General features: G+C 40.3%; 1 protein-coding gene across 4 annotated transcripts; it reads right to left on the reverse strand.

The window, feature by feature from the left end:
• Positions 1-1,376: 1,376 nt before the first annotated feature.
• Positions 1,377-9,665, reverse strand: GAR1 (GAR1 ribonucleoprotein). 4 transcript variants are annotated; one of them, XM_014478372.2, is made up of 7 exons: positions 9,540-9,665; positions 8,743-8,953; positions 7,114-7,268; positions 6,600-6,659; positions 6,242-6,380; positions 2,546-2,611; positions 1,377-2,182 (listed from the first exon to the last, which is right to left on the reverse strand). In XM_014478372.2, exons 2-7 carry the CDS (start codon positions 8,939-8,941, stop codon positions 2,169-2,171), a joined length of 633 nt encoding a protein of 210 aa, XP_014333858.2. In that variant the 5' UTR covers positions 8,942-8,953; positions 9,540-9,665; the 3' UTR covers positions 1,377-2,168. The 4 variants fall into 4 exon arrangements, with proteins under 4 accessions (XP_014333858.2, XP_070228120.1, XP_070228119.1 ...); XM_070372019.1 differs by having other exon boundaries at positions 9,431-9,569; XM_070372018.1 differs by lacking the exon at positions 9,540-9,665 and adding an exon at positions 9,270-9,533 and having other exon boundaries at positions 8,743-8,949.
• Positions 9,666-12,423: the final 2,758 nt, after the last annotated feature.

Below are 12,423 nucleotides of genomic sequence, written 5' to 3' on the forward strand. Positions count from 1 at the left end.
GGCTCCTAAATCACTGCAGATGGTGACTGCAGCCATGAAATAAAAAGACGCTTGCTCCTTGGAAGAAAAGCTATGACCAATCTGCTAAGTCGTTTCGGTCGTGTCCGACTCTGTGCAACCCCATAGATGGCAGCCCACCAGGCTCCCCTGTCCCTGGGATTCTCCAGGCAAGAACACTGGAGTGGGTTGCCATTTCCTTCTCCAATGACCAATCTAGACAGCATATTAAAAAGCCGAGACGTGACTTTGCTAATAAAGGTCCGTCTAGTCAAAGCTATGGTTTTTCCAGTAGTCACATATGGATGTGAGAGTTGAACTATAAGGAAAGTTGAGCACCAAAGAATTGATGCTTTTGACCTGTGGTATTGGAGAAGACTCTTGAGAGTCCCTTGGACTGCAAGGAGATCCAACCAGTCCATCCTAAAGGAGATCAGTCCTGAATATTCATTGGAAGGACTTATGCTGAAGCTCCAATACTTTGGCCACCTGATGTGAAGAATTGATTCCTTAGAAAAGATACTGTTGCTGGAAAAGATTGAAGATGGGAGGTTAAGGGGACGAAAGAGGATGAGATGGTTGGATGGCATCACCAACTCTACAGACATGAGTTTGAGCAAGCTCCAGGAGTTGGTGATGGACAAGGAAGCCTGGTATCCAGCAGTCTTTCCAGGAGGTGGCAAGGAGCTGGAGACAACTGAGTGACTAAGATAGATATATCCAAGTTAAAAGGTGAAGAAAATCTCAAAAGTGGTTTGTCTACAACCTATACATTACTTCTACACAGCCATTTTAAAGACTTTTTTTTTTAATGTTAAAAAAAGGTGTAGGAACTGTGTATTATTTGTCCGTAGGAAAATACCATAGTCACTTTAGTGCTTGCTAAAAGAACAAGAGTAAAAACCCTGGCCCTAACTTTAACTGAGAGTTTCAACCCAAGAATTCTAAATCAAACAGATTCCTTTCCCAAGTTATAATAGAATAACTGCTTCTGTGAAAAATTTTCAACATATTTGTTCATCATACATACTTATGTTTTATACATTTATTAATCCTGCTACAATTCCATTAATCAAAAAGCATAAGGAAAACGCAAATACTGACTTAGGCAATACTATATGCTACTCAAATAAGCATTCAAGAGTTAACCAAGTGTTAGGTAAAGCATGCTAGAAAACTGAAGAAATAACACGACAACTCATTCCAAGAATGAACCATGTTGGGGAGGGAGGGCAGGTTGGAATCAATGGTAGGGGAAATTATCCTATATCACAGTATTCTAACTTGCTATCATTGTTATATCTTGATACTATAACAGCATTGAGGGCCACAATCAATTTCATTTGTAATGTCCCTATCCAAGAATATGAACACGTAGCAAGCAATCAAATATTTATTTATGGTCAGTAAAACCTTAAACCTGGAGTCCCTTAAAAAATGAAAATAAAAACATTCAGTGAAGCTTTCAACATTCCATCTATATTGAATGAAAAAGTTAAATATTTCTTCAGAAATGTCTTGAATTTCTAGTTCTCAACCTGAACAGAGTTTTTCCAACTTTAACAGATTCATAATTAACACTAAAATTTTCTAATCAATTATGAGTTACAATTAGAGAAGTTGTCTTACTTTGATTTGTGTCCTAACACACAAAAGGGAAAAAATGTGATAAAGGGTGCTGATGTTCTCATATACAAAATGCTAACATTTTAAAGGGAGTGTTAATTTATAAATAATGTGAAATACTGCTCTACTAGCCTGCTTTTTCTTTAAAGCTCAGTTAGATATGTAAACATCCTCTTTTTCTATCTTAAATCTAGTAGGCTGTCCCTTTAAACTCTGGTTTAATAAACACAGCTCTAAATTACTTAAAGAAATAAAACACTTTATTTACAAAATTCAAATATGCTCCAATTAAAAGCTGTCCCTTTATTAAACACCCACAAAGTTCCGAACATTGTACAAAATGTTAAAACACTTATTCATACTCTTCTGAGGCAAAGCTGCCTGTTCTGCCACACTCATTTTTGCATAACGTTGATATTTTAGCTCCACTGTCCTAAAAGACCAGTTCTTCAAAATGTGCTCAAGAAACAAGTTTCTGATCCACTGAAGCAGATTATGAGGTTAATGCAGAAGTCAACTGGTGAAGTTTCTGTCAACTGTTACACTTAATGTCCTCTTCCTGATTAAGAGAAAATGAAAATATTAAAAATATAGAAAAGTGAACTTTAAACAACACTATTAGCCAGAATTCAAGTTTAAAATCAGCATTAGTTCTGGTAAAGTTCAACAAACATACTTTACCAAATTTAACTATCATTTATATTACCACCTTTTTGCTTTTCAAATTAATAATACAGCAAAGTAAAGCAGAAGCAGGTGAAAAAATTCAAAGGTAAACGTGATATAAAATGAAACTGTATATTCAGCTAAAAAAAGGAATACCATGGTGTTCTACATACTTGCTGGCAAAAAGAAATAAAAGTTAGTAGACAATACCATTTCTAGAAATTCAGTTACTTCAAGTTTTTTTTTTCCCACTCACCTCTGAAACCACCACCCCCTCTTCCTCCTCTGAAACCTCCACCTCCTCTTCCACCTCTAAAACCACCTAAAAATAAAGGAAATATTAATTAAATAACTGTAACCTATCATATTTTGATAAGCCTATAAACATCAATATATTTCTTACAATTATAAAGAACAGTATTAGGTTGTTACAAAAGTTACTGCAGTTTCAGACCCTGAATTTTAAATTATAACTAGGCTCAAGCACTTCCTTATTAATCAAAATAGGAACCATTACAACCAACACACTTTTGCCAACAAGAAATAAGTTTGTTTATTCCTGTAACATAAAAACCCATGCTATGGGATTCAGTGAACTCTTGGAGAGCATTTTCTGTATCCTGCTGGTTGTGGAAGCTTCTTCCCTGCAAAAAGTTGTCAAGATGCTTGAAGAAGTTGTAGTCATTTGCCAAGAGGTCAGATGAATAAGGCTAGAGATCTGGTGAATTCAGCAAATGAGGCAAAACTTCACAGCCCAATTTGTTCAAGTTTTGAAGTGCTGGCTGTTCGACATTAGGTCAAGTGTTGTCACGGAAAAGAATGGGGCCCATTCTACTGATCTGGCTGCAAGCATTGCAAGTTTTCGGCGCATCTCATCAATTTGCTGAGGATACTTCTCAGATGTAATGGTTTCACCAGGATTCAGAAAGCTGTAGTGGATCAGAAGACTGGCAGCAGACCACCAAATGGTGACCATTACCCTTTTTTTGGTGCAAGTCTGGCTTAGGGAAGTATTTTAGAGCCTCTTCTCAATCCAACCACTGAGCTGGTCACCACTGGCATCATATAAAATCCACTTTTTGTTGCACGTCACAATTCAATCAAGAAATGCCTCGTTGTTACACAGAATAAAAGAGGATGACACACTGAAATGATTTTTTTTTTTTGCAGTCAGCTCATGAGGCACCCTCTCGTCAAGCTTTTTCACCTTTCCAATTTGCTTCAAATGTCAAACCACCATAGAATGGTCAATAAGTTCTTAGGCAACTTCTCGTGTAGTTTTAAGAGGATCGGCTTTAATGTGGCTCTCAATGGCTCGGAGTCACTTTCCAGTGGCCAGCCTCTGCACTCATCAAGGCTCTCGTTTCCTTTGCAAAACTTCTTGAACCACCACCGCACTGTACATTTGTTAGTTCCTGGGCCAAATGAGTTCTTCATATTGCAAGTTATCTCCATGCTTTATGACCCATTTTTGAACTCAAATAAGAAAACTGCTAGATTTTGCTTTTTGTCTAACATCATTTGCATAGTCTAAAATACATACAAAATAAACAGCAAGTAATATGTCATTGTTGTTGTTGTTCAATCACTACATTGTGTCTGACTCTTTCTGACCCCATGAACTGCATGCAGCATGCCAGGCTTCCCTGTCCTTCACTATCATGTTGAGTTTGCTCAAACATGTCCATTGAGTCAGTCATGCCATCCAACCATTTCATCCTGTGGTCCCTTCTCCTGCCTTGAATCGTTCCCAGCATCAGGGTCTTTTCCAATGAGTCGGCTCTTAAAATCAGGGGGCCAAAATATTGGACCTTCGACTTCAGCACCAGTCCTTCCAATGAATATTCTGGACTGATTTCCTTTAGAATTGACTGATCTGATCTCTTTGCAGTTCAAGGGACTCTCAAGAGCCTTTTGCAGCACCGCAATTTGAAAGCACCAGTTCTTTGACACTCAGCTTTCTTTATTGTCCAATTCTCACATTCACTCGTGACTACTGGAAAAACCAGAGCTTTGACTAGACGGACTTTTGTCAGCAAAGTAACGTCTCTGCTTTTTAAAACGCGGTCTAGGTTTGTCACAGCTTTCCTTCCAAGGAGCAAGCGTCTTTTAATTTCGTGGCTGCAGTCACCATCTGCAGTGATTTTGGAGCCCAAGAAAATGAAATCTGACACTGTTTCCACATTTTCCCCACGTATTTGTCATGAAGTGATAGGACCGGATGCCATGATCTTTGTATTTTTATTGCTAATGTCATTAGCAAAAAATATAAAGAAATGTGCATTAAAATGAGGTATAATATAATCATATTTATTTAAGAATGTATTCTAATATCAAAGGGCAAAGTTCAACAATGCAAAATTACAATTATTTCTGCACCAACCTAACATATATTCACTTATTTTATCTCACAGAATTTTTTAAAAGATAAAAATGGAGAAACAGTAGTAGTTTCTCAATCCAGCGGAAAGCTAAAATCCTTGGTTACAACTTTTTAAACAAGTTTTGTTTTACTACATTAGAAAAGCTTGTTACTTTAAAGTTCAATTTAGCCCTATTGTTAAATGTATCTGTACCTCAACTTTTGCTTATGGTATATACTTTTTAAACTGCACTAAGGCTTCTTAATTCTAAGAACAAAAAGTAGCAGACATGGGTGGTTTGGTTCTGGGAGTACTACCATGCCTGCTAAGTTGCTTCAGTCGTGTCCAACTCTTGTGACCTGATGGACTGTAGCCCACCAGGCCCCTCTGTCTATCGGATTCTCCAGGCAAGAATACTGGAATGGGTTGGCATGCCCTCCTCCAAGGAATTTTCCCAACCCAGGGATCGAACCCATGTCCCTTAAGTCTCCTATATTGGCAGGTGGATTCTTCCCCACTAGCACCACCTGGGAAGTACCATGGACACAACATTTAAGGTTAACTGAGCTGGAAACAGACACTGATGTCCATATGCTGAAGAGCTTTGAAATTTTAAAATTTTACATAATTTTTTTCTATTATTCAATACATTTGGCTTCCTACTGCAGTCCCTACTTTTACTTATTTTGGGGGATAGCTTTGTAAAAGAATGATGAAACATAAAAAGAGAAATTATACAGAAACAAACGTATATGTCCAAAATACAATATAAAAAGATTAAGATTTTAAGAAAATAGAGTTGTGAATTTTTTAAACTATTATATATAAGACTGAATATAAAATGGGAATGAGGGGATCTCCATTCAAATTCTTAAAGGTATACTTCCAAAGACATAAATATAAACATATCTCTTAAGAGATTATCTCCAAGTTATCTGGATCCAAAAAGGCACATTTACAGAGTGAAACATTCGTTAAATTGAGAGGCAAAAGTGAAAACAGAATTCTCTTTTCTGATACAGTAACCCACTTGGCAGCTCCTCTTCCTTACCACTTTGGCTCTGCCCATCATCCTGTCACCCACCTAGCACATCATTCCCAGATGCCGCATCCCAGCTCGTCCCCAACCTTGCTTATCACCTGGCTGCCTACACAGTAAATGTACCAAAGCTGTGGGGAAATACATAATATCAACACACTGAAATCAAAGCAATGAATTTATTGGTAATAGTCTTTGACATTACATCAGAAGATACTGGTTTTATTTCTGAGCCGCCATTTGTTTGATTAGGACAAATTAACATTTCTAAGCTTCCATTTCCTCATCCATAAAAATAAAGATATCACCCACCTTCATGAAGTTTTGTTAAATACTAATTAAAAAATTAAAATTCAATTAAGATAATCCTATACGTTATAGAAACTAAGCATTTATTACTATGGTAATCTGCCAAGATTTGAAAAGAGCCTTACTAAAAGAAATAAATAACCATAAGAAAAGTTGGCTTATATTCAAAATTAAATTGTACTCTTTAAATAGGCAGTGACTCTGAAATCTCATTAGAAATTTTCCTCCATGGGGAACTTACCACCTCTACCACCTCTGCCACCTCTGCCTCTTCCTCCTCCTTGACCTCCCCTGCCACCACCTCTTGGAGGTCCCTTTTCACCAGGAGGTCGAGGTAGAAACCTCTGCAACGGCAGCAGCTTATATGGGTCTATATAAAACTGGAAGTATAACAGAAACAATTAGTGTGATGAGCTGGGGGGTAATATAATATAATCATTAAGAACCGACACACTAGACTCAAAACTGCCTGGGTCAAATCCCAACCCTCTAACTTCACTAGTGATACACTGAGGAAGTCTCAAGTACCTTTAAGTAAAACTGTCCTAAGGTAGGTCATTCATTTAAAAACCAAGGATCTAGGTGTCAGCTTGACTCACCTTCTGTAGTTTTTTAAAGGAAGATGCTTTCATGTTCTCTGATAATTTAACTGAAAAATACTATTAATTTTATTAAGGAATAAGCAATTATAATGAAAAGTAATCTTCTGAATTCACATGTAATTTTTAAAATAACAAGGTTAGAATATACAGAAATATTCACGAAAAGTAAGAAATGAGTTTCCAAACAGAAGTGAAGTTTTTGTTTTAAAACTTCCAGTTCCACCATACTATTGCAGTAGCATCATCATAGTGAAAGCAAAGCAAGTGGCACTGATCCAAGTGACAATCATTTCTAAAACCTTCCAAAAAGGAAGGCACACTTAAGAAGCCTATCTTTTCAATTTATCTGGAAATACATTCCCCTGTCCTGGTTCTCCTTTATGGTCCAATCTTAGCAATACTGCATCCATTTCAATGAAGCACCAAGTTCAGTTTAATCAATACTTAACTCCAGAAAAAACAAATCATGACCTTTCAACAGGATTGCTACATCTTCAATTAAAAAGGATACAAAATCTCTAAGCTGTCCAAATATTTCATCCACTTTTCCAATTTGTTCTTTGTTTTCTAAATAAACTGGAGCATTGAAATAAGGTACTTTATTTTCATCTGTGGTACATTTACACACTATGTCATCTTCACAAGGGTGCAGGAACTCTCCTAACACTGAAATAGGACACGAAATTGTTAAAATATAAAACAGTTTCAAATGATATTGACCAATCTCTTCTAGAAGCTTTCCTCTTGGCTGCCTGGGATTTCACCGTATCGGTCTTAAGGCAAAAAAGCCTTCCTGGCTTAGTACCAACTCCACCAAATACTATGTGACCTGGAGTAAGGGTCTATCTAACCTTCTCTATTCTTCAGTGTCTTCATCTTTAATGTAGGGCTAACAACAAAACCCTCGCCTAACACCTAGTACTGTGAGGATTAAGAACAACAATAAGTGTCAAGTGCTTAGAAAGTGCCTGGCACATTGAGACCACTCAAACTGTAAGTTATTTTATTATAGTTACTATTATTATTTGATTAAATACTATGCTTCATTCTATTGTCTCTTCTTCCTTCTACCCATCCATAACTCTAAGACAGTCTATTGTTCTCCTGCCTGTTTTCCCTCCTTCCCCTTTTAAAACTTCCCACTATCACCTTTTCACTGACTCTTCGATCCTTATCAAGAAAGTCTGGAATTTCATATAACTACTTTTATATCTAACTTACATTCACCCCAAACTAAAATACTCACCATATTCCTATAAAACCAAATCTCAATTCCCATCACCCAGGTTCAAAATCAAGAACCTTTTATTTCTAGTATTAGTCAAGTTCTAAGTTTGTTTCCACTGAAATCTCTCTCCCATCTAACCCTTCCTTTTTTCTTCACTTTCGCAATGCTCTCAATGTGTCATGCATGGACTGTTACGGGGACAGGACCTTTGACTCTAGCCACTGACCTCTACACCATTTTGCATACTGATCCAACTTTCTCTTCATATATTAGACTCTATTTATCCTGTCTCCTCTTTGTCTACTGTCAAATTTTGTCTCACTTTCTACAACTTCCACCCTATCTCTTTGATAATTACCCCAAAACTGCTCTAATTAGGTCTTTATTATTTTTTTTACTCCCCCGTGCAGTTTCCCCTCTCAGCAAGTTGTGGTGTTTTTTTTTTTTTTTTTAACTCACTTCATTTACTTAAGAGTGGCAATTAAGAGTCAGGAAACTTGGCTTTGTATCCCAAATATATCCTTACTGATCACTCATCACCATGACCCTAGCAAAGAAACTTAACTCTGAATCAATTTTCTTATCTGTAAAATGGAAACAGTACGGGTAAGGACATAAAATACCTATTTATATCTCCCTTTTAGCCAAAACTCTAGTTCTGTTTCCATAATGTATTTTAGGTGTCCTTCAGCTTTCTTACTTTCTACAGCACGATGTGAAGTCAGTTTACCGCCTCTCCGTAGGCTTGACTCCACAACTAAGATCCAACCCCCTGAGAAAGACAGCTGCTGCATCTACCTTTCAGCACCAGACTCCTAGTCAAACTTACTAATAACACGGACCTACAACCTCCGCCCCCGACTCCATTCCACCCTCCGCGCCCAAGTAGGTCAAGCTCTGAAGCCTACATACAAACTACTTGTTCTGGAGGTCCTTGGTCTTGGCCTTTGTTAAAGCCTCCACGGCCTCCCCCTCGGCCGAATCCTCCTCTGCCGCCGCCGCCTCTGAAATTACCGCCGCCTCCACCTCGGAAGTGGTTGTTGCTGCTGCCGCCGCGACCGAAGCCGCCACCTCGATTAAATCCTCCGCGACCTCCACCTCGAAAAGACATGTTCGCTCCTACCTGGTGAGAAAAACAGTGCGTGCCGTTCATTCACTGGGGCCTCTGGGCCTCAATCAGAAACCGTAAACGCGGATAACAATGATAACAGCAACTCTGCCACCTCAACCACGGCTAGAGGGCCAGAGATTCGCCCGAAAGGTGAGTGTGACCTGCCGACAGCCCTGTGAGCGCCGACCGACCACTCATCACGAGCCCCGTCGCCCCGGGTGAATACCTCCTCCCCCAGCAGGCAGGAAGGGCCTCAGCCACATTCCCTCCCTCCCTCCGCTGGGTTCCACGTCCAAGATTCTCAGACCGCTTAGCCTCCTCCCGCTACCTACCGGCGCCACGTGCACCTCAGGCCCGGGTGCTCACACCCACCCGCCCGGTACTTCCGCCTCACACGAGCCTCTTCGGCCACCGTACCGGGACAAAACTGAAGTGGGGAGGGATTCACCTAGAAACTCGAATAACGGGTTTAGGAAAAAAACCAGGCACCTGCGAAAGCAGGTACGCTGTCGCCTGTCCGAGAGAGCCTTCAATGCTGGAAGAGTATCAGTAATATCCCAACATCAACCGTTACTTTACGACAATCAGCTTTACTTGCCTACGGCGAGCAGAGGAAGTGACACACAATATCGGCGTCCTTGGAAGCATGACGTTGCAGGAAGTTCCGCTCTGCGGCGTTGCCCTTGGCGATGACTGGCGTCAGGGTCCGCCCCTCTCCCCGCGGCCCAGCAAGTTCCGGTTGCGAGCTGAGTGGAGGTCCGTGCTGTATTGTTAGACTGCGAGGCGGTCCTCTTGCTCGACAGTTGCTTGGGGCTCCCCCAGTTGTCTACTAAGGAGATTTGAGCCACGCTCTGCCGGAAGGTGGATCTGTCCGCATCCGAACCCAATGAAAGGGCTTGTCTGAGTTCTTTCAAGTCGTTTGTTTCTGCCGGATCCTTTGAAGTACGCACGATTGTGGGCAGTACTGTGCCCATCGTTTTATCCTATGGTCACTACCCTTATGGCAGAAAGTGAAGAGGAACTAAAAAGCCTCTTGATGAGAATGAAAGAGAAGTGAAACAGTTGGCTTAAACCTCAACATTCAGAAAACGAAGATCATGGTACCTGGTCCCATCACTTCATGGGAAATAGATGGAGAAACAGTGGAAACAGTGTCAGACTTTATTTTGGGGGGCTCCAGAATCACTGCAGATGGTGACTGCAGCCATGAAATTAAAAGACGCTTACTCCTTGGAAGAAAAGTTATGACCAACCTTGATAGCATATTGAAAAGCAGAGACATTACTTTGCCAACAAAAGCCCGTCTAGTCAAGGCTATGGTTTTTCCAGTGGTCATGTATCGATGCGAGAGTTGAACTGTGAAGAAAGCTGAGCGCTGAAGAATTGATGCTTTGAACTGTGGTGTTGGAGAAGACTCTTGAGAGTCCCTTGGACTGCACGGAGATTCAACCAGTCCATTCTAAAGGAGATCAGTTCTGGGTGTTCTTTGGAAGAATGATGCTAAAGCTGAAACTCCAGTACTTTGGCCACCTCATGCAAAGAGTTGACTCATTGGAAAAGACTCTGATGCTGGGAGGGATTGGGGGCAGGAGGAGAAGGGGACGTCAGAGGATGAGATGGCTGGATGGCATCACCGACTTGATGGACGTGAGTTTGAGTGAACTCCGGGAGTTGGTGATGGACAGGGAGGCCTGGCGTGCTGCGATTCATGGGGTCACAAAGAGTCAGACACAACTGAGCAACTGAACTGAACTTCGTGTCCGACTCTGCAACTCCATGGACTGTGCAGTCTTGGTGTCTGTTTTCTCCAACTCAATGTGTTGAAACCATTGAACTCCTTTGGAACCTTCAAGATTACATGATACCCCTTTATTTTACATATAAGAAACTGACAGAAGGGAAGAAACTTCCCCAACTAACTAGAGGGACAAAGTGAAACCATGGATTCTCATACCCCATCAATCCTTTGCTGTATCACCACCTCCTTCCTCTTTTCAAGTTTTTCATCTTTCCAATTCCCTGTTTGTCTTCATGGTAGCATCATACTCTTGGTTTCTGAATCTTTGGACTCCAACATCTCAGCACTCTCCTATCATCATCCCCACCCTACCTCGGTGGCAGTCTCTTTATTCAAAGCTATCTATTTCTATTCATTCCATCTAAAGTAGATTCGTACTGTCGATACAGGCCTCCTGTTGCCGCTACCACACTCTCCTCTGTTATTCCTATCCTAAATCACCCAATATAATCTACAACAACTCAAAAGTTGAGAAATAATTGCAGTGAACTACAACATCCTCACATTCTGAGCATCTTTGTTGTCTTGAAATAAATGCCTCCACCCTTTTCTTCCCTCCATCTGTAATGCATGTGATGACATACTGAACTTAATAGAGTTTCCTCATACCATAGCCATCTTCAGGACCCTAAATAGTTTCCCATTTCTTTTAGTAACAAGTCTAAAGTAAAATTTCTCCATTGACTAGGCCTTCTGTATAATTAATTTTGTTTCCCTCCAGTGCTCTACACCATTTTTATGCCCCATCAGACCAGCATCATTGCCTTGCTTCTCTTTCTCTGCCACTGGCAATCACCTCCTTCTTGGAAGAGCTCCATTTCCCATCCATTTGATCAGCCTTTTTCTATCCTTTTACCCTTGAAAGAACCATTGAATTAATTTTTATGTCTCAGAAAACCCTGCATAAAAATTTTATATACCCAGGTGACACAGTGATGAAGAATCTGCCTACCAATGCAGGAGATGCAAGAGGTGTGGGTTCAACCCCTGGGTTGGGAAGATCCCCTAGAGAAGGAAATGGCAACCCACTCCAGTATTCTTGTCTGGTCTGGGAAATCCCACGGACAGAGAAGCCTGGCAGGCCATGCACAAAGTTGGACACAACTGAGCAACTGAGCACACAGCACAAGTCTCCATCCCAGTACATTAACATGATCAGCAGACATAAGAATCCAATAATAATGATCAATGCTCTTTTTTTCCAACTATAGTAAAATATGCATAATATAACTGTACCACATTAATCATTTTGAAGTACATAGTTAAATGGTTCACATTGTGCACCTCAGTGCTGTTTAAAGAATGGTGTTTTTCTATGAATCTGTTTATTTTTGTCCAGGACTAAAACTTATTGGCCTACTCTGTGTCATTTCCTCCTCCTCACAAAGGATCTCAATTTTTTTTTAATTTTTATCAAATTAGAGTTACTGTATAATATTATATGTTATCATTGTACAATCAGTTCAGTTCAGTCGCTCAGTCATGTCCGACTCTTTGCGACCCCATGAACTGCAGCATGCCCGCCTCCCTGTCCATCACCAACTCCCAGAGCCCACCCAAACTCATGTCCATTGAGTCGGTGATGCCATCCAACCATCTCATCCTCCCTCATCCCCTTCTCCTCCTGCCTTCAGTCTTTCCCAGCATCAGGGTCTTTTCAAATGAGTCAGTTCTGCACATCAGG

This window comes from Bos mutus, chromosome 6, assembly GCF_027580195.1.
Source record: "Bos mutus isolate GX-2022 chromosome 6, NWIPB_WYAK_1.1, whole genome shotgun sequence".
Taxonomy (NCBI): Eukaryota; Metazoa; Chordata; class Mammalia; order Artiodactyla; family Bovidae; genus Bos; species Bos mutus.

Excerpts from the sequence above, each read along its gene's own strand:
- GAR1 (XM_014478372.2), bottom strand. The coding sequence starts at position 8,941 with ATGTCTTTTCGAGGTGGAGGTCGCGGAGGATTTAATCGAGGTGGCGGC. Across the intron at positions 7,269-8,742 it reads ACCTCCAGAACAAGTAGTTT|TGTTAGGAGAGTTCCTGCAC; the intron begins GTATGTAGGCTT and ends GTCCTATTTCAG. Across the intron at positions 6,381-6,599 it reads CCTTTAAAAAACTACAGAAG|TTTTATATAGACCCATATAA; the intron begins GTGAGTCAAGCT and ends TTATACTTCCAG.